The sequence below is a fragment of the Sus scrofa genome, chromosome 4 (genome assembly GCF_000003025.6).
Source record: "Sus scrofa isolate TJ Tabasco breed Duroc chromosome 4, Sscrofa11.1, whole genome shotgun sequence".
In the NCBI taxonomy this organism is placed as follows: domain Eukaryota; kingdom Metazoa; phylum Chordata; class Mammalia; order Artiodactyla; family Suidae; genus Sus; species Sus scrofa.
Genome location: NC_010446.5, coordinates 122,185,605 through 122,207,651, shown reverse-complemented (window position 1 = coordinate 122,207,651; position 22,047 = coordinate 122,185,605). Strand labels below are relative to the sequence as shown.

Below are 22,047 nucleotides of genomic sequence, written 5' to 3'. Positions count from 1 at the left end.
ATAAAAAGAATCCACTTATAGGAGTTCCCAACATGGCTCAGCGGGTTATGAACCTGACTAGTATCCATGAGGATGCGGGTTCAATCCCTGGCCTCACTCAGCGGGTTAAGGATCTGGCATTGCCATGAGTTTCGGTGTAGGTCACAGATGCGGCTTGGCTCCTGCGTTGCTGTGGCTGTGGGGTAGGCCCGCAGCTGTAGCTCTGATTCAACCCCTAGCCATGGGTGTTGGCCTAAAAAGAAAAGAAAAAGAAAAAGACTCCACTTAAAGTAGTCACCACAATTAAGTATGGGGCGTTACTTTAACTGGACATGCGCATGATACTGAAGACTTGTTTCTGTAACATTGATAAGGCATTGAACTTCTGTGTCAGGGGACCTGGGCTGCGGGGCTAGGTTCCCACAAAGCTGGAACTATTTTGCTCTCACAGGTGTGTGAGGTTCTGCACATTTCTCGCAGGCAGGATGTGACCAGTTTTTTGGCGAGGGTACAGATACTTGGACGAGGTGGAGGCAGATTTTTCCACAAAAGGATATGATTACAGAGTCAGTCTCAAATTCTCTTGACTTTTGCTTTTACTCATGGTCACAGAACTAAAAGAACGAGGGCCCATCAACACCACGGACTTGACGCCTTTTGGGAAACCTGCTCTGTGCCTTAGCGTTGCAGACATACTTGTCCTCTGGGAAGTGGTGGCAGGTATGTGCTACCTTGCACCCCACTGCTCTCACCTGTACCACGATAGTGAACTTCACACCAGTTTGGAAATGTGGCAATTCTTGTAGCCTCAGCATGATGAAAGAACTTGGCATTGTTGCATGTTGGGTTTAGACCAAAGACTGCTTGCTGCTTTCATCTCCGCATCCCAGCATGCAGCTGGTAGAGCCAGCCAATGGTCAACGAGTGCCTGAGAACATTTCTATAGTGAGTAATTACAGAAAGCCTTTAGATGAAACCAGTAGTACAGCTTATTGGAGTTCAGGTTCATTTAGCAAGTTGGCATTTAATGTCGCCTTCATTGTTTACTCTTAGTGGTACTTGAAAGAATTTTACTGGTCTCATAGTCTTCATATGGTCATTTTACTTATCACAGCCCCACTCCAGACTCAGGATTCTCAGTTTTTTTGACGTGATACTAACACTGAACCTCTCTCGACACTCTTAAAATTGTGTTCTCATTTCTGTGCCCAGTTCTATGAGGTTTGACTTAAAATTGGCAGACACAGAGTTGGGTGTTTAAGTCTGCATACTACTCATCAAAAAGTGACTAGAGGTGTTTTCCCAGAAAAGTTAAAAGAACTCTCTCTTGGGCTAGTGGTGTCAACTGGGGGTGTGAGATTTAAAGCTTCTCCTTGGTACGGTTTTGGGCAAGCAACTCTTTAGAGAAGTCGCTTGTACAAATAATATTATTCTGGGAAACCACGCACTGTTGGCGGCAGGAGAGTGGAGAGAGACCGAAAGAGATGATGCTCTCACTAGACACTTATCCACCTGTCTAGACATTCATTCCACATTTAAATATTTAGCATTTTCAGGAGCGTATGAATACAAGAAAATTTATTGCATTACGGTAGGCTTTAGATATTTGACATGTAGCTGGTATTTTCACAGTGTGAGAAATATCAAGCTGACATTATGCTTCCTCTGTGATGATTACTTGCAAATGTCAGAGAGGAGACCCTTATTCGTGGGACATCAGGGCCCTAGGATAGTGTCAATTTAAAAGACAGTCACATCGACTCCTTTTTTAATTTAAACATGCTAAATGGAGTATGGAAAGCAGGTTAGGAAATCAAAGAAGAAAGGAAGCGCAAAGAAGAAACCTATTGACAAGGAGATTTTTAAATAGAGCGATGTACTCTTACATCAATTTCATGGACACCTTGCTGACATCCCATATTTCTGACAGCTGTAGTCTTACTGTTCCTATTTCTTCACTCCTATCACTCGTACTGAATTGGGGAAATGAACAATAAGATATGGACCATTCAATTTTTTTGCACATTATCTTTAATAAGTTAAACACCTAAATTAATATTTTCCTACCACTTTTCATACTACCTTTGGACTTCAAGCTTAACTCAAAGAGAATTTAATGATACTTTACATTAAAAACGTATGCTTTCGTCCACCATACTCTTTAGCAGCTAGTTATGAACAGAGTGAACTGCTGCTATTTTGGAAATCACTCAAAGGAGTGATTGTTATTATTACTGTTAAACACATTGGCCACATCAGAGATAATTATGCATTGAAATAAACTTTTGTCCTTCCAGTTATGTACACAGCAATGCTCTTAATTACTTGGGGTCACTGAAACCCCATGGCATCCTCTGAAAAGCATTTCTCCTGCAGTTTATCTTGTGAGATTTCCTTTCTGTTCTTGGTAGCCAGTATCTTTTCCTTTTGAAAATCCTTTTTTTTTTTTAGCAACAATGGGAATGATGTTAATGATAGTATTGTGGCCACGCTTGGCCCTGAGGGGCTCCTGGGCACAAAAGCCTTTCTGTGCTGCCCACTTCTTGAAGAAATGGGCCTCACTCAGCCTCAGGGACCTCCCTGAGTTCCAAGGGGCAGGTTCAGACAGATGCTGATCAGGGAAGGGAGGGGATGCAAAGACAAGGGGGGAACGGTCGAGCAACAATAGTACAGCCTTGGGGCAGGATCCTGGTTCCCACGTAATAATACAGGCATCGTATACACTTAAGAGAAAAGGTATATTCCTTACGCTTCTTTTAGAAATGAATGCTTCAAAACTGAGCAGCTTGGAGCCCTTCCTTGTGCTTCTCCCTAGTTGGATTACATCCTAAACAGTTACCTGTGAGTGAAAGATTAGTACAATTGCCTGTGGGTTAAAGATTAGTAGTAGCACGTGGTGTTTTTCAGGAACTTTCCTAGTTTGTTCTAATCTCTGATCAATTAGCGCTTTCCAAGTACGACTATTCTGGGCAGTAACCCAGAAGACCTCTACCAGGGTCATGCCCAGATCTCCTGATGCCAGCTTTGATGACTAAGACTCCCCCAAAGAAAGAAGAATGCAGGTCTCTCCCAATCCTGGTTCCTCTCTGAAACCCTCTTTTTCTCCTTTTAGTCTATGAAACTCCCTGCAAGTCTTCCCCAAGGGAGAGCACAGTCTTTACGGCATCAGCCTGCTGTGACCTCCTTTGCCAGGCAAAACAATAAAGGCTACTTTTTTCTCCTTCACCCAAAACTTGGTCTCCACGTTTCAATTTGGCACTGGTGGATAGAGGCTGAGTTTTGGCAACGGTAATATGAATTCAGTTTTAAAATCAGCCCCATTTGTTCTGACTCCTGTAGGTCAATCACAGGAGTCCCAGGTAGCCATCCAATGTCCCGGATTTATCTCCCCAAATGTTATTTTTGATATAAACAAAAACTGTGGGACCTTCATGCAAGAGACCAGCTACTTGTGCAAAATTTTCAATTGTTACTTGAAAAACAAAAGGACAAACCAAACATGCTGACAGACAGAACTAATACATAGAATCACTGTAATCTTGTTCATGAAATCAAAGATGAACCAGAATGCACTGATAATTGTTACCCCATTAGTGTTGCTCAAACTCTTAAATTCAAGATCTGAGTTCAAGGATGGGCATTTCATTACTAAGCTTCAAGAATCACACTGTTTTGTATGCATGGAATATCATAAACTAATACCGAAAAACTGACGTTTGTTACATTACATACTTGATTGTAACCATAAAAGCCCAGGGGTCCCACTGGCGATTTCAGCAGGGCTGTCCCCTGCGGAGGCAGGAGACAAATGGAATGTTATGATGTTGCTCCCTGAACCTGGGCGCATAGCTCCTGGCAAGGTTCTGCCCCCCACCCCTCACCCAAGTAACATCCTTAGAAGGCCAGGGCTTGGCAGGTCCAACCCTCCCCCTTGCATCCCTTAAGAGAAAGAAGTCCCAAGAGTCCCGTCCTGGTCCACAGCCAGTTACAGCTCAGCATCTGGAGGTTCTTATGTCCAGGACGGTTTCCAGGTGTCCTGGGTCCAGGTGTCCTCATCCCACTTTCCACGAGGGCGAAAAAAATGTTTTGTTAACTGCAGTATCCCAACACCGAGTTCAATTCTGAGCCAGACAAGGGCTAACCTCTTCTCGTCACTTCGCTGCTTGTTTTTCTTCCTGACCCTAAGTTCCTTTCAAGGCCAAGTCTGGGCGGGAATGGCCAGGGTTCAAGGCCTGGGCTAAAGAGAGAATTTCGGGCTTGACTGGGAGGCCTCCTGCTGTAAGGAAAGCAACGGGCGAGCCTTTGGCCGTCACCCTGCCGGGGACCCCAGCCTTCCTGGACCCCAGCCTTCACCCTCGGAGAAGAGCCCCCCACAGGGCGTGACCCTCGGGTAGGGAACTGGGAGCAGGAGCTTGTGGGCGGGACTTCTGCCGGCCTCCCGCCCATCGCGCGCTGCGGAGACGCGGGGCGCCCCCCGGTGGCCACCTGACGCGGTGCTCGGCGGGCGGGGGCGGGGCCTGCGGCGGAAGGGGAGGAGCTGAGGCGGCGACGTGGCGCAGGCGCGACGCGGCCATGGCGGAGCGTGTGCGGGAGGAGCTCTCGGCTCTGGCCGCGATCTTCTGCGGGCCGGGCGAGTGGGAAGTACTGAGTCGCTCAGGTGACTATCCCCGCGCCAGAGGGACCGGGCGCCCTCTCCTCCTACCACCGAGGCGGGGTTCCCTGCTCTGGGCACACACTCGGGGACCCGGGTAGTTGAAGACGGAGTGAGGGGTCCCTGCCTCCCGCGCCCTTTGACCCACTCGTCGCCCCGATGCCTATCCCCCTCCCCCCGCCCGCAACTCGCCTGTGTGCCCCCCTTTCCAACTCACTGAGCGCTTCTCCCTACCAGCCAGCTGGAAAGCGCTCCCTCATCCTTTTCCTGCCTATCCTGTACCTATTCTGCAGATCTCACCTTAAAATGTGGCCTCTCCTGACACCCGTAGTTTAAATCCAGCTTCCCGAGGTTACATTATGTCCTTTGTAAGCACTATGCATTGTGCTCTTCAGAGCAGCCACCACAGTTTTAACTAGATGGGCTTTTGGTTGTCTCAAGTGGCGAGAGGGCAGAGACCCAGTCTCTTTTGCACCTAGGACAGTGCCAGGCACATGGTAGGTGTTCAGTAAATGTTTGTTGAATGACTTTTTGAGTTCGACCAGTGCTCAGTCAGACTCTTTTCTCAGTCACGTTTCCAGGTTGACTGCTTTTCTCAAGCTGTTTCTAGTCCGCGGAAAGGTGGTTGCCAGTTGCAAGCTTTTGGGGGCGTATTAATCATTTGACTCACATTTACTGAGACGTTGACAAGGTTTCAGAGACACTGCCCGTGTCCTCAAGGAGCTTACGGTCTAGAAAGGTTCTTCAGGCTATGTTTTGATGACAGTTAAGAGTTACGCCCTGTGGCTGCTATTAAGTTAAAACCCAAACTGCAGTTTATGAAAAAGTGCAGGGATGCAGAAGATTTTCAGTTTTCATTTAGTCTTCAGATACATTATGTAAAGTTTTTGGCATGGGATTTAAACTTCTGTTGTTTCAGCTACTATTACAATTGTCTTTCTGATCATAAATTGGTTGACCTTTAGGAAGGTAGCCTAAAATGTGCCGGTGTTGTGAGAAAGCCTTCGAGGGTTAGGATCTGTTCCTGGTGTCCATGTGGTGTGTTATTCACACATAGAGCAGGAGTTGGCTCCTTTTAATTTATTCTCTCTTGATCACCCATTTACAACGGTCACTGAGCACTCTTATGTTCTGAGCACTGTGAACCAATTGGTGTAATGTAGCTTCTTTCTATCTTTTTTTTTTTTTTTTGCTTTTTAAGGGCTGCACCTGTGGCATATGGAAGTTCCCAGGCTAAGGGTCGTATATCGAAGCTGCAGCCACAGCAATGCTAGATGAGCCTCATCTTCGACCTACACCACAGCTCACTACAACGCTGGATCCTTAACCCATTGATCCAGGCCAGGGATCAAACCCGCATCCTCATGGATACTAGTCAGGTTCCTAACCTGCTAAGACACAACAGGAACCCCAATGAAGCTGCTTGCTTTTTAGTGCCTAGGCTGCTGTATAGCTTCCAGAAATTGTTGTTTAAAATCCATATGAAAGGATTTACTCATCTTAATATTTTCTTGTCACCCCTCTTCTGACTGGATAGCATATATAATTCTTCATCATCTTATTTACCGTCTCTACTGCTGTCTTTATTGATAATTACTTCTGCCAGAGGCAGGCCAGTTGAAGTGATCATCAGTTTTCTTAAATTCCTTTATCTGGCTCAGCTGGGAGGGAACCTGTGCTGGAAAAGTGAGCCTGTGACTTCCCATTAGACCTGAAAGGATGGCGTGGTAGTGGCCTGGTCATGAGTGCATGGTTGAGCTGCTGACAGGTCAGAGAAAAGCCAAAAAAATGAACGTAGAAAGGAGAGCAGTTTTTTTTAATATGAAGAACACTGTGGACCCTTTATCTGCTGTTAAATTGAGCATGACTTTCAAGCCATGCCTCTTAATTAATTTAATTCAGTGTTCTGGCATCAATAAGTAATTGAATTATAAAGGAATTCAGTGTAACAACTTGGGGCATTTTGTTGCTGAAAGGTTCATTGGAGGATAGAACAATTCAGTGATTGAAATAGGGGTGTTTGATGTTCACAATTGGGGCTTAAGGGTAAGATAAGGACTCCTTTAATAGACCCCAGTAAACATAGAGTGGGCTGCTGGCTACCACTCTCATGATCACTGTCAGCTTGGATTGGAAGATATAAGCCTAACACCAGAACACTCTGAACACCCTTCAACAAGCATCTCCTTTTGCCACTGGAATCAGGTTAACCTTGGGTAGGGCTGCACTTGGGGTACGAGATAGCCCAGGAAGGCTCAGGGTCAACCCCAGGGTCAACTATGAAGGCTGTGAGATTGAAAAGTCTGAATAGTTGGATTCTTGTAGCTGGACTGATTTATGCAGAGTCTTTCAGGGGACTTGCATACATGGTGGCCTCTTCGGGATGGTTATAGTAAGCTCATGGTAAGGGGCATCAAGCGTAACTATCTCTTATGGGTGCAAATTATGTACGTTCCCACTCCTGCCTACTAGAGAGGGCTGTAGGTAGACCAGATCCCGGGTATTCTTTGTCTTCCTGTGCAGTGCAGACAGGCAAGGTGCCAGGTTTAATGGGGTCACCTACCCTGTTCCTGGTACTTGGAATGCGTCTTAGCTGATGAGAATTTTTAACTAACAGAGGATATCAGCTGCTCAGGCTGGGTGAGTAGCTACTAGGCTTCAGGCTCCAGAACATATGGAGGGACCCTGGCAGGGCATCATGCTCCTTAACAGAGATGGGGCTGGGCATCAAGGCAGGGACAGCACTTGTCCAACGAGAGAGCAACAAGAGTGTGGGAAGAAATGGGTGTGACCCAGCTCACGTTCAGGATACCTCTGAAGGGGAGTGTGTGTGCAAGCCTGTGTGCATGTGCCTGAGGTAGATGAGGTGGGCATTGTTACAAATCTTCATTTTCCTGAAGAGGGCATTGACGGTCACAGAGATTCTGTTGCCATAGTTGGTGCTCATTATATGAGGAGTTGTGTTTCTGGAAATCATAGGTCAAAAAGTTGTAAAATGGGAGGTTTATAAGACTCAGTATCATGTACCATGTTCGCACAGTAGCTTCAGTGTACATTTTTGTGTTCTGTTAACACTAATGTTCCGATTGCATTGGGCCCTCTTGCAGAATGAATCCTGACTGTCACATACTGACCTCTCTAAATCTATTCAGCCCTGTTTCCTGCTGATTGTCAGCACTGAGGTCACTTCTAAAACCAGATCAGCCTTGAACTTCACTTCCTTTTTTTTTTTGTCTCTTCTTGGGCCGCACCCATGGCACATGGAGGTTTCCAGGCTAGGGGTCTAAGTGGAGCTGTAGCCACCGGCCTATGCCACAGCCTCAGCAATACGGGATCCGAGTCGCGTCTGTGACCTACACCACAGCTCACGGCAACGCCAGATCCTTAACCCACTGAGTGAGGCCAGGGATTGAACCCACAACCTAATGGTTCCTAGTCGGATTCGTCAACCACTGAGCCACGATGGGAACTCCTTGAACTTCACTTCTAAGGGATGGGATTACAGGTCTTTTTTTTTTTTTTTTTTTTTGTCTTTTGCCTCTTTAGGGCCGCACCTGAGGCACATGGAGATTCCCAGGCTAGAGATCAAATCAGAGCTACAGCTGCCGGCCACAGCCATAGCCACAGCCGGAATTGAACCCATGTCCTCATGGATACTAATCGGGTTCATTAACCACTGAGCCATGATGGAAACTCTGGGATTGCCACTCGTTAAGAATTCATTTATTTTTAATTCATTTATTTTTAGTTTTTATTTTTTTAAGAAAATAGTAAAACTTAAAAAAATTAACGTATAGTTGATTTACAGTGTTGTGCCAATTTCTGCAGTACAGCAAAGTGACCTAGTCATACATAAATATACATTCCCTTTCTCATATTATCTTCCATCATGGTCTATACCAAGAGACTGGATATAGCTCCCTGTGCTATGCAGTAGGACCTCATTGCTTATCCATTCTAAATGTAATAGTTTGCATCTATTAATCCCAAACTCCCAGTTCATCCCACTCTTAACCCCCTTGGCAACCACAAGTCTGTTCTCCATGTCTGTCAGTCTGTTTCTGTTCTATAGATGGGTTCATCTGTGCCAAATTTTAGATTCTATGCATAAATAATACATGGTAGTTGTCTTTCTCCTTCTAACTTACTACATCTAATATGAGAATCTTTAGCTGCATCCATGTTGCTGCAAATGGCATTATTTTGTTCTTCTTCTTTTTTTTTTTTTTTTTGTCTTTTTTGCCATTTCTTGGGCTGCTCCTGCAGCATATGGAGGTTCCCAGGCTAGGGGTCTAATCGGAGCTGTGGCCGCCAGCCTACGCCAGAGCCACAGCAACGCAGGATCCGAGCCGCGTCTGCAACCTACACCACAGCTCACAGCAACGCCGGATCGTTAACCCACTGAGCAAGGCAGGGACCAAACCCGCAACCCCATGGTTCCTAGTCGGATCCGTTAACCACTGCGCCACGACAGGAACTCCATATTTTGTTCTTTTTATGGCTGGGTAATATTCCATTGTGTATATGCACCATATCTTCTTCATTCATTCATCTGTCAATGGCCATTTAGGTTGCTTCCATGTCTTGGCTGTTGTGAATAGAGCTGCTATGAAAATACAGGTGCATGTATCTTTTTGAAAGAAAGTTTTGTTCAGATATATTGCCCGGGAGTGGGATTGCTGGATCATATGGTAGTTCTATATTTAGTTCTCTGAGGAACCTCCATACTGTTTTCCATAGTGGTTGTACCACTTTACATTCCCACCAACAGTGCAGGAGGGCTCCCTTTTCTCCACACCCTCTCCAGCATTTGTTGTTTGTAGACTTCTTAGAGATAGCCATTCTGACAGGTGTGAGGTGGTACCTCATTATAGTTTTGATTTGAACTTCTCTAATAATTAGTGATGTTGAGCATCTTTTTTTGTCTTTTTGCCGTTTCTTGGGCCGCTCCCACAGCATATGGAGGTTCCCAGGCTAGGGGTCCAATTGGAGCTGTAGCCACCAGCCTACGCCAGAGCCACAGCAATGTGGAATCCAAGCCGTGTCTGCAGCCTACACCACAGCTCACAGCAATGTCAGATCATCAACCCGCTGAGCAAGGCCAGGGATGGAACCCGCAACCTCATGGTTCCTAGTCGGATTCATTAACCACTGCGCCACGACGGGAACTCCTGAGCATCTTTTCATGTGCTTGTTTGCCATCCTTATGCCTTCTGCCCTTTTTTCAATTGGGTTGTGTTTTTTGTTGTTGTTGTTGAGTTGTATAAGTTGTATATTTTGGAGATTAAGCCCTTGTCAGCATCATTTACAACTATTTCCTCCTATTCTGTAGATTGTCTTTTTGTGTGTGTGTGGTTTCTTTTGCTGTGCAGCAGCTTGTAAGTTTGATTACGTCCCATTTGTTTACTTTGGTTTTAATTCTCTTGCCTTGGGAGACTAACCTAAGAAAATATTTGTACAGTTTATGTCAGAGAATGTTTTGCCTATGTTCTCTTCTAGGAATTTTATGGTGTCATGTCTTATATTTAAGTCTTTAAGCCATTTTGAGTTTATTGTTGTGATGGTGTGAGAGTGTGTTCTAGTTTCATTGATTCACGTACAGCTGTCCAGTTTTCCCAGCACCACTTGCTAAAGAGACTTTTTCCCATTTTATATTCGTGCCTCACTTGTTGAAGATTAATTGAGCGTAGGTGTCTGAGTTTACTTCTGGGATCTCTATTCTGTCCCATTGGTCTGTATGTCTCTTTTTGTACCAGTACCACACCATCTTGATTACTCTAGCTTTGTAATATTGTCTGAAGTCTGAAAGAGTTACGCCTTCTGCTTTTTTTTTTTTCCCCTCAGGATTTTGGGTCTTTTATGGTTCCATATACATTTTTGGATTATTTATTCTAGTTCTGTGAAAAATATCATGGGTAATTTCATAGGGATCACATTAAATCTATAGATTGCTTTGGGTAGTATGGCCATTTTAATAATATTAATTCTTCCAATCCAGGAGCATGGGATATCTTTCCATTTCTTGGAATCCTGTTTTATTTCCTTTATTCATGTTTTACAGTTCTCTAAGTTTTTCACCTCCTTGGTCATTTAATTTTCTGGGGTGTGATTTTAAAAGATATTGCTTTTTTTTATATTCCTTTTCTAATATTTCATTGTTAGTATGCAGAAATGCAACCAACTTCTGAATGTTAATCTTGTATCCTGCTACTTTGCTGAATTTGTTTATCAGTTTGAATAGTTTTTGTGTGGATCCTTAGGGATTTCTATGTATAGTATCATGTTATCTGCATATAGTGACAGTTTTACCTCTTCTCTTTCAATTTGAATTCCTTTTGTTTGTCTCATTGCTGTGGCTAGGATTTCCAATACTGTGTTGAATAAAAGTGGGAGAGTGGGCATCCTTGTCTTGTTCCAGATTTTAGCAGAAAGGCTTTCAGCCTTTCTCCACTGAGTATTATATTGTCTGTGGGTTGGTCATAAATGGCTTTTATTATGTTGAGGTATGTTCCGTCTGTAACCACTTTGGTAAGAGTTTTTATTATGAATGGATGTTGAATTTTGTCAAATGCTTTTTCTGCTTCTATTGAGATGATCATGTGGTTTTTGACTTTTCTTTTGTTAATGTGGTATATTGATTGATTTAAGTATGTGAACCATCCTTGACTTCATTTATTTTTAGGGTTTTGTTTTTTGTTTTTTGTTTTTTTCCTGTAACCACATTTTAAACATTTGCAAAAATCTAGCTGTGACATGAAAAGAAGATACTTGTGCGGAGCCACCTGGCAGCAAGAGGAAAGAAAATCCTGTGCAGCAAAGTAAAAGAGAGTCTTGGTGGGGCTTTTTAGTTGTTTTCATGATATCACTCTTAACACTGCAAAAAAAAAAAAAAAAAAAGCAAGTATAGGGAAAGCCAGGTGTATGTGGTATATAAATAAACTTTCTTTTAATAGGCTCTTAATGAATCTCGAAGAACTCATTCTCTTAAATTTTGTTTGCACTTTCCACTATATTTTCTTATTGGACAGCATTTATTGAGTTTCTATTGTGTATGATTATGGAGTAGGGTGAATTCTTAAAAAATAACATTAGTGTGGTATTTAGGGTTCAGTGCAGTTTCTCTAGTTTGAATTTTCTCTTGTTTGAAGTGTGATTCAGGAGCATAATTTCTTTCATGTACTTGTAAAGAAGAATACAGTTTGAAACCCCTATTTTAGTTTATGTTTTAGTTATTAAATTCATGTACTTATTTTAAGACAAAATGACTTACTGAAAAAAACACCCAAACTAGGGAATATGTATGCAGAATTAAGCCAGGGGCAAGACTTAGATCTTTTGGTAGGGTCTTCAAAATAAATGGAAATAGTGTTGGAACTTAAAATTTTTATTTATTTATTTTTGTCTTTTGTCTTTTTTAGGGCCACACCCACGGCATATGGAGGTTCCCAGGCTAGGGGTCTAATCAGAGCTGTAGCCACCGGCCAACGTCAGAGCCAAGCCGCGTCTTCGACCTACACCACAGCAACACCGGATCCTTAACCCACTGAGGGGGGCCAGGGGTGGAACCTGCAACCTCAAGGTTCCTAGTCGGATTTGTTTCCGCTGTGCCATGACGGGAACTCCTGGAATTAAAATTTTTTTTTTAGATTGCTAGGGTAGGCATACGTTTTCTAGGGCAAAGATGTTTATTGAGAATGATGAGTTGGTGAGTGAAACTTAATGACCCAGTGTTTTGGTGCCAGGGGAAGCCAGAGATTAGCATTAGAAATAGAGCACCATTATTTTTCTGTTAATCACTCTGTTTCTAAGCTGTTAATAAACTTAAAGTAGATAGGGACAGCCTTGTTTTCTTTCTTTAATGAAACACAAACGAATCCCAAATCAGACTGACACTACATGTGATTATGTGAAAAATTCTGAGGCAAAAAAAAAGCCAGTTTAACATGTAAAAACCAAGGCACATAAAAAAAGGGATGGTAATATACATACTTCTGGAGTTTGGGGAAGAAAATGGGTCTTTAAAAGACTGTATAATTTTATTACCACATGTAAGTATCAGCAGAATGGGGTATGCTATTGGGCTTTTCACTTTCTTACAGAGATAGCATCGTTTTGTGTAATTTCAGTTTGCATCGCCTGTGTGTGTGTGTGCACACGTGTGCGCGCATGTGAGTGTGCAGAGGACGTTGCAGAGAAGACCAAGTAGGAATATTGTTAATCCTCTCCGATTCTTGGTAGAATTAAAGCAGTTTTTCTTCTAAACGTATAACTAACAAGTTCACAATTTTTTTTTTTTTTTTTTTTTTTTTTTTTGTCTTTTTGCCATTTCTTGGGCTGCTCCCGCGGCATATGGAGGTTCCCAGGCTAGGGGTCGAATCGGAGCTGTAGCCACTGGCCTACGCCAGAGCCACAGCAACGCGGGATCCGAGCCACATCTGCAACCTACACCACAGCTCATGGCAACGCCGGATCATCAACCCACTGAGCAAGGCCAGGGATGGAACCCGCAACCTCGTGATGGAACCCGCAACCTCGTGGTTCCCAGTCGGATTCATTAACCACTGTGCCACGGCGGGAACTCCAAGTTCACAATTTTCTAAAGGAAAAGTCAGGATTTTCTCCCATTGCTTTTCTATTTGCCCTGAGTAGGGCCAGAAAATTACTAAGAACAAGTGAAAGTCAGTAAGGATTTGAATGGCCAGTGCAATAGCCTTTCAAGCCTTTCTCCCTGGACTGCCTGTTTCTGTCAGTGAGGTCACTGCACTGGGGAGGAATAGGTGGGTGTTTCTGTGGCAGAGAGTGGAGACCTGTGGGTTTAGGGTTTTGACCAGGAAGGGAGTCTTGCTTGAAGAGAAAAGCTTGCCTTGTGGGCACAGATGCTGTGTTTGTGTCAAGCGGATGCTGTAACAAATAACCACTAACGTGGTGTCTTAATGCATATTTATTGTCTCTGGAGGTCAGAAGTGTAAAATCCGTTCCAGAGTCTGCAGTCAAATTGTCTGGGGGACTGCACCCCCTGTGGGGGCCCCTGGGGGCATCTGTTTCCTCGCGTTTCCGGCTTAGAGAGCTCTGGTCTTTATACTCCTTGGCCCACGGCCCCTTCCCCTGATTCAAGGCCAGCAGCAGAGCATCTGGCTCCAGTGATTACATTGCCTCCTTCTGTAAAATCTCCCTCCCGTCTCCCTCCTGTAAGGACACTTGTGATCCCATTTAGTGCCTCCTGGATAATCCAGGTAACCTCCCATCTGAGGTCCTTAACTTAATCCCGTCTGCAGAAGCCTTTTACCAAGTAAAGTGACATACTGACAAATTCTGAGCATCAGGACAGACATCTTTGGGCCGTGGTTTAGTTAGCCTCCCACACAGGGGCCAAAGACACTTGTGAGATCATGATTCCAAGCTAGTGGCATAATGCTCAGAGCTGGGTACTAAAATTGCAAGGTTTTTCTTTTATAAAGTAGAAAACTATTTTTAGGTTGTTGTCTAAAAAGAAAACTGAGATCTTCCAGTGGTGAAAATAATAGTTAATTTGGTTCAACCATGACCATTCTGGGTATGAAAACACCATACAGTAAGTTCAAAGTATGATGGAAATCTCAGGCTTTAGAGAGGTGCTTTGGTGGTTGAACAAAGCTCCAGGGGCAGCAGGTGGAGAGTTCAGCGCAGGTGCGAGGCCCAGAACCTAGTGTAAAATGAGGAGGAAGGAGAGGGCGTGGAGGGCTAGCCTGGCCCTGCGTGTTGGGGGCAGGAATGTGTAATTTGTCACCGAGCTCAAGTGCATTTAGACAGCTTATTACTCCCGGCATGGCAGGCAGCTGCATGTCCACATCAGTTCCCCGCGTCCTGAGTTCCATGGGGCCCTGCGGGTGGGTTCCCGTGGACGTGGGCCCTGCTGTAGGTACAAGGGTCTTTGTTACAGCTGAGGAACACGTAGTCCCCAATTTTATAAGAGGGCTCTTCATCTTGAACGAGCTTTATTTGTTGTTCCGGTCTGGAAACAAAGTCGCAAATGCGAGGGAGCAGCCCATGCGCTTCGAAGGCTGCCTGTTGTGCAAATGCCCTGACCAGAGTTCTCAGAGCCCTTTGCTCAGAAAACCTTCACAGATGCCATTCCCATGGAGGGGTATCTCTGTGCAGATTAAAAAAAAAAAAAAAAATAGTGCAGTTTATAGGGATTATCTGTACATGTGTTTATAAGTAGACATTTTTAGGTGTAGACGAGACGTGGAGGAAGGTTGCTTTGGCTTTTGGTCCAATCTTTCCTGTTGGGAAGCTGGATTGAGTTCAGATGATGGGATCTGTGTCTTAGCTGTTATCTTCTCTCAGACCAGCACAGGGCCTTGGGCCGCGTCCCTGCTCAGTGAATGTTTGTTGAATGACCAATGAAGGAAGAGCTTTACAAGTTAGGCCTCCCCCTTGAGAGGGAAAGGGGACCCCCAGATGATTTCTGGAGGCTTTATTTAGCCGGGGTCACATGGTGTGTGTAGGTCCATTTATAAGGATTTAACTATATAGCGCACCTACTCTGATAATAAGTTATTTTTTTAAGGATAAGTAACAGGATGAAAGAAAGGTTTTGAGAAACTGGTGATGGGATTTTAGAGGAATGTGCTAAGTAAGGTTTGGGAAATCTTTCTGGAGCATATATTTTACTTATGTAATACAATTTGAAGTTATGTCATTTTAATATGATCTTTATAATTGTTACTGCCCAGGTTTCAGGGCCGTGTCCCAAAATAGCAGTGCTTTGCAGCCGTTACTGAAGGTTCTATTAAAGAAAAACCGTGTGTAACAGATGTGTTTGGTCCTGTCTGAATCAATGTCTGTAACAAGGGCTTTCATATAAATGGAATTGGATGGCTAGAGAGCCATTTTCATGTTCTGTTAGGTTCTTTAAAATGGGGACGCATTCAGGTTTCCGTTGCTGAGGCTGTTGAGCAGCAATCCAGGTATGAAAATGAGAACCATCTGACCGGCCGTCTTGTGAAGGAGAATGAAACCCGGGCTGCGCAGAAGGAAGCGGGGTCGTCGGAGGCAAGTTAGCTTCAAAGAGCCTCATCTGCACCCAGTTCTCTTCTCCTCTGCTCTTCTGATCTGTGTGCTTCTGCCCCCTGCAGAATGAATCAGCCTGACGTTTTATCAACTTTTGAAAAGTGGGGTGAAGTGGTGTGGAACGCATCAGAGGGGTGAAGCGGAGCAAATCTGAAAGAGAGCAGAGTGTTTCATCTCCTGTCCTGTGTGTGCTCGCCCCCTCCTCCTTGTGGAGTCAGGCACGGAATTGCTGTCTGCCCCATTTTAGTTCCTCCCGCTGCCTTCATGTTATACCGATACTGATGCACCTGACGTCGGAAAAGAGTGGTCCGGGCAGTTCCTGTATCGTGCGCCCTCATGGTTTTCTCTGCACCCCGACAGCCACACGAGATGTAGGGTTTGTCCAACTTGGGTTTGCTACAACATGACTGTCACTGGATTTTGTATATAATTTTTAAACAAATTACTGATTTAATAAATACATGATACTGGTTCTTTAAATGTTCATGTGAGTGTATTAGAAATTTCTGGAATTACCCACTAAGTTTGGGTTCGGAAAAGAAATCGTATGATGAGAAACCTTTCTGGTGACCTTAATAAAAATGAGATAATAGCTGTTGTAAATGCCAGTGAAATCCTCGGTGCGGGTGTGCACGGATCTATGAATATATATGTGTGGCTAAAGGAAATAATCCGTAAATCATGGCTTTCTTAGGGTGAGGTGTCCCTTCCTAAAATAACTGAGTTTCCACGTGAAAAATAAATCGACACTTGAAACAAAAATTTTAACTTGTTAGTGTTCCGTTCCCGTTGAATTATGTACCGCTAATCATTATTTTTGGCTGCTTTCCAGAGACAGATGGGACTGTGTTCAGAATTCTCACAAAAGCCGAAGGGCGTCTGGATGCAGATATTCCTTTACAGCTGGTCTTCCATTTGCCGGTCGATTACCCGTCGTGTCTGCCTGGCATCGTGGTTAACTCCGACTGCCTGACCAGGGCCCAGTGTGCGGCTGTGAAAGAGACATTACTGAAGCAAGCAGAGACTCTTTTGTCGGAACCTATGGTTCATGAGCTGGTTCTCTGGATTCAGCAAAATCTCAGACACATCCTCAGGCGACCAGAAACCAGAGGTGACATTAGTGCGACATGCCCTCCTGCAGCACGCCCGGCTGTGGATGATGGATGGTGGATAACTCTTTTGCATTTAGATCACATGAGAGCAAAGACTAAATATGTCAGAACTGTGGAGAAGTGGGCTTCCGATTTAAGGCTGACAGGAAGACTGATGTTCCTGGGTAAAATAATACTGATTTTACTGCAGGGAGACAGAAACAACATCAAGGTGCCAAAAAGTTTAATGTTAAATGTGCATTTGGCTATTTTTTGCTAAAACGGTGTGTCTCTAAGTGTGTTTTATAACAATGGGACAGATTAATCATTCAGATGTTCCTGCTTTCACTCTTTTGCCATGTTAATGGATGTTTATTTTCTTTCAAAAGACTAGATTTTAATTACACTGCAGACTTGTGAAGTTTGAAAAATATGTAGGAGATTATGTTTTAAAAGTCAAGTCGCTTAATGAAAGTGATAGGCTATTAAAAAAATCTCTGTGGCACATGAGTGTTTCTGTAGTTAGCTTTGAGCCTCAACTTTATAACTTTGCACTAAACGTCTGTGCATATTTCTGTTTCTTTCCTTAGGCACAACAAAAAAAGTGAATTTGTGGGTAGTCTGCCAAACTTTTAACTTTTTGGCAGCTAAAGATACATTCTGACACTTGAAATGGGTATCTCTAATACCTGGAAAGAGTAGCGAGTCTGTCCTAACCAGGATTTAGTGAGAGTGGAAGTAGAATTAGGGCTGTCAGCCTGTCACCTCCTCCCTAACTTTTGCTTTCCACCTGACTTGTCTCAGCAGCTGCTTTCAAAGTCATCATCTTCACATTTTTCAAGTTCTCGTTCTCAACTCATCTAACCTGTTTTATGTGGGACCAGACAAGGAAAGCTGCTTATTATGTTTTAAATCATAAAAGAGCTACAAATCACTTAATAGGTTTTATACTTTCAGGTGGGTTGGGTCAAGAATAATTACAATGGAATTTATTCAAAACAGATTTATCTTGCTTAGCATGTCATCTTAAAGATTTGCAGGATAACTGCCTAGCTTTTTCAGGATGGGCTCTTAACCACAAAACTTGTTGGTTATTAACTTCAGTTGACCAGAGTAGTGCTCGGTTATAGTATATAGGTGCAATGAAAAATCCAGATTGAATATGGATCCTGGGTTAGGGGGTGTGACCAAGGAACCACACATTTTAGGGTGATTTATAGTATATCTCTGATGTCTGAGCCTTTTGGATAAAATACTGGCTGACAAAATGAATACAAATTAATTTCCTTGCTCGCATTTCCCCCAAAGGCTCAGCTCTTCCTTTAAACCAGCTCAGGCATATTACGGTAAGTGCAGCTGTTTTGCAGATGTTGTTACTCAGATTGGATCCATCGATTAATTAACATGTATAGAATCATATGGCTAGAGCACCGCTAATGCAGAGTCCTCTTTAAAGAGTTTTTTTTTCTCTTTTTTTATTAGCTGTCCCTAAAATGCCATTTAATGTAAATGTCTGTTAAATTTTTATAAGATCATACATCAGGATTGAGAATTTCAGGTACCTATTTATAGATGGCATCAATTGGGACTGTTCGGTGCTATGTGCCTGTTAATTTGGACCTTGAAGTAGTGATAATAATGACAGTGGCCGGTATCGTAAGCGCTGTGTGCCAGGCACTCCTCTGAGTGCTTTCCATGTATTAACTCAGTCATCGCAGCTTCCCCATAAGGTAGGTGTTGTTATGGGCACCATTTTATGGAGAGCTTCCTGAGGCACAGGGGGTTAGGTAGCTAGCCCCAGACCTAGCCGGCTGTCCAGTCCAGATTTGATCCTACCTAGTTCAAGTGCATCCTTCTTTACCCCACCGTTCACCAGACTGTTACGCTTCCGACTATGTAAAAGCACTGTGTAATTCTTTTACTGCTTGGTTTAGAGAGTGAGTACTCTGTAAGCATGAAAATAAGCCTGCCGGTTTGTGGTTTCTTTAAAACTAGAACTTTGAGATTCAGGGTAAGATATGTGTGTAACATACTGATTTATCATTTAGGAGTACCTGATTCTTCAGAAAACTTCCAAAGTAGATGTGGACTCAAGTGGAAAGAAATGCAAAGAGAAAATGATTCGTGTACTGTTTGAAACAAAAGTACAGACAGAACACAAAAGGTATAATTTAGGACTATTGCAGATGGAAAAAAAAACTGAATCGATAATTATACTCTGACAAATCTGGGCATATTCATGAGTTTCTCTTGTATAATGCAGGTTTCTGGCGTTTGAAGTCAAAGAGTATTCATCGTTGGATGAGTTACAAAAGGAATTTGAAACTGCAGGACTTGAGCAGCTTTTCTCTGAATTTGTGCTTGGGCTGGTAAAATGACATGAAAGAAGATAGGAATCTTTTAGTGAAAAAGCAGTGTTCTTGTTTTTGTTTTTTGCATCGGATTTGGGGAGTGGCTGATTTAAATACTCATAAGGGAACAATTTCAAGAGTTTCTCTGAAGCAAAATGACAGACACCATCATCGTTTCAGAACAAAAGCCAATTCTGTTTATGGAATATTAAACAGTAAGGATACCCATATATTCTAAGTTTTGCCAGTAAAAGCTAGGTTCAATAGATGGAACGTTATTTGAAAGATAAATATAAAAAGATGATGGTAAATGAGCCCTTGTGTTTGTACAGAGGATTTGTTTGGAACTGTGCAATTTTCTGGCTAATTTTCGTGTAATTAAATGAATTTCAAAAAGAGATTTGTTTCATATTGGCTTTTGTCATGTTTACATTTTTGGTGTTGGATCACGATTTTTCCCCATTCAGCTTATTGTGTCTAATGTTTTAAGTTGAATGTTAAGAAAAATATAACATTGATTTTTTTTGTGGAGTTGCATAAATGGTTAGTTTAAATAAAAACTAAACAAGCTCTATGGAACTTGATTTACCATTGCTTTCTTTGGGGTCCCGGAATAGTACAGTACTTTCCAGTTATAGGACTGGAGAGTCAAGTTAAAATTCTCTTCTAGTTTTAACAGGTAAGAAATGTTTCACACCAAATTAGCTTACCAGATGGAAGAAATTATGTAGAGATCTTATTTTTTTTTCTTATGAAATTCGTTGAAGTATGATCATCTCAAAATATTTTTATGATGACCTGAGGAGAGAAGCCATAAAATAAAACCTTGTCTTAAAATCTGTACCAAAAGTATAAACAGGTCTTTATGTTTGAGAAAGGATATGTGTTGCTAAAGTAAGAGGCGGCGAGATGGGAGAAGAGCCAGGCAGAGCCCTCTTACTGCACTTTATGAAGTTCAGCCATGTCATTGTAAAATTGTAAGTGATGGGAGAGAACTAAGGAGGCATTGCAGCATGCTGAGTAGTCTGTCCTGACAGGGCTGCTCTGTGGCTACAGCATTTGGATCCGAGAGTCTCACTTTCAGGCACCGTTGTCATTAAATTATAACTACCTGTTGATCATTCTATGGGGCTCCGTTAATGAGAGGGGATTTTCGGTTCCTTTTATCTCATTCTAGGGTGTTGGTGATTGTTTTCCTGGAGAGCCGGTAAATGAGGTCAGGTTATGCTGTGGAAGGGTGGGAGTCGCGGAGTTTGGAACTGCTCGAACCGCCCCTCCCGCCTTGTGCCCGCCGCTGTGTTCTTGGAGACTGTTGTAATTGATCCTAGATCTGCTCCCAGGGCACTGCCTGGACCGGAGCTAACATCGCAGATAGGTGCTCTGGTCTGCTGGAGTTCAGAATCACTCCACCCCTGCTGCCGCCGCCGCCACTGCCAGCAACTACCGTGGTGTCGGAACCTTCGCTGCCTCTCCCTTCCCAGGGGTGCCTCCCATTGACCAAACCTAACAGGAACCCAGTTGGCAAAGAAGCCTGGCAAATGCGATTTGCATGTCCCAGCCCCAGGAGAAGAGAGCAGAATATGAGGAGGATGGTGTGCCTGCGTGGGGTGAGGGGAGAGCTTGGGATGCCTGGGCAGGGAACCAGCTCCCTTTTAGCCCTTAAGCATCCACACACGCCCTTCCACCCACATGGAAATTTCTGTACAACAACACTTTTATGCTTCTCTCTGTGCAGACTTGACTGTCTTGTACAGATGGAGTATATGGTTAATGTGCAGTGTTGTGTCTGTTTCAGGTGCACAGCAGTGTGATTCAGTTATACATACATGGATATCCACTCTTGTTCAGATGCTTTTCTCACATAGGTTATTCAGAATATTGAGTAGCGTTCCCACTGCTATACAGCGGGTCTTTATTTTATATAGAATAGGGTGTATATGTTAATCCCAAACTCCCAATTTATCCCTGCCCTCCATGTTTCCCCTTGGTAACCGTAGTTGGTTTTTGAAATCTGCGTGTCTGTTTCTGTTTTGTAAATCAATTCATTTGTGTCATTTTTATTGAGTTCCATAAATAATTGATATTATATGATATTTGTCTTTCTTTGTCTGACTTACATCATACTAAGATAATATCTAGGACCAGCCATATGGCTGCAGATGGCATTATTTCATTATTTTTAGAGCAGAGTAATATTCCATTGTGTACATTTACCATATCTTTTATCCACTTCTCTGTCACTGGACATTTAGGTTGCTTCTGTGTCTTGGCTATTGGAAATGATGCTGCAGTGAATATTGGGGTGCTTGTATCCCTTTGAATCATCGTTTTATCTGCATAGATGCCCAGGAGTGGGATTGCTGAATCATATGGTAGTTCTATTTTCAGTTTTTAAGGAACCTCCATACGGTTCTCCATAGTGGCTGTACTAATTGACATTCCCACCCACAGTGTAGGAGGGTTCCCTTTTCTCCACACCCTCTCCAGCATTTATTGCTCGTAGACTTTTTGATGATGGCCATTCTGACTATGTGTAGTGATACCACATTGTAGTTTTGATGGGCCTGCAGTGGCAGTGGTGGCTCATGTCCACCCTTGGAGCTCTTGTTGGCACGTCCTTTTGCCTGATGGTGCTCACGGAGAAAGAAGCTCTGATGGCACTCGTGCCCTTCTCCTCTCATGGCCCTCAACAGTGGTGCCTTGCCTCTCTGGTGGGCCCAGGTTTCCTGAGTACACCCTCAGTTACCACAGGTTAGCCTCTTCAGCCTGTCTCTGCACAGCCAGCCCTGGTCCTCTCCCCGGGTCTGATCTCTGAAGCCTGATCTACAGCACCAGCCCCCACCTGCACCAACAGACAAGCGTCTTAGGCTGGGGAGCACAGGGCGGTGGTGCTGACCTTCAGGGCAGAGTCTCTCTGTTTCGC

General features: G+C 43.5%; 1 protein-coding gene across 3 annotated transcripts; it reads left to right on the top strand.

The window, feature by feature from the left end:
- On the top strand, positions 4,506-19,703 carry RWDD3 (RWD domain containing 3). 3 transcript variants are annotated; one of them, XR_002343583.1, is made up of 5 exons: positions 4,524-4,636; positions 15,748-16,058; positions 16,515-17,005; positions 18,822-18,937; positions 19,037-19,700. XR_002343583.1 is itself a non-coding variant. In XM_013988180.2 (4 exons), the coding sequence occupies exons 1-4, from the start codon at positions 4,552-4,554 to the stop codon at positions 19,149-19,151; spliced, it is 807 nt and encodes a 268-aa protein (XP_013843634.2). In that variant the 5' UTR covers positions 4,506-4,551; the 3' UTR covers positions 19,152-19,700. The 3 variants fall into 3 exon arrangements, 1 of the variants encoding a protein (XP_013843634.2); XM_013988180.2 differs by lacking the exon at positions 15,748-16,058 and having other exon boundaries at positions 4,506-4,636; XR_002343582.1 differs by having other exon boundaries at positions 4,527-4,636; positions 15,748-18,937; positions 19,037-19,703.

Bases quoted from the DNA above. Each gene is read 5' to 3' on its own strand.
- RWDD3 (XM_013988180.2), top strand. From the start codon at position 4,552: ATGGCGGAGCGTGTGCGGGAGGAGCTCTCGGCTCTGGCCGCGATCTTC. The intron at 4,637-16,514 runs GTGACTATCCCC...GCTGCTTTCCAG, and splicing joins GGAAGTACTGAGTCGCTCAG to AGACAGATGGGACTGTGTTC. The intron at 17,006-18,821 runs GTGCCAAAAAGT...TTTATCATTTAG, and splicing joins GAGACAGAAACAACATCAAG to GAGTACCTGATTCTTCAGAA.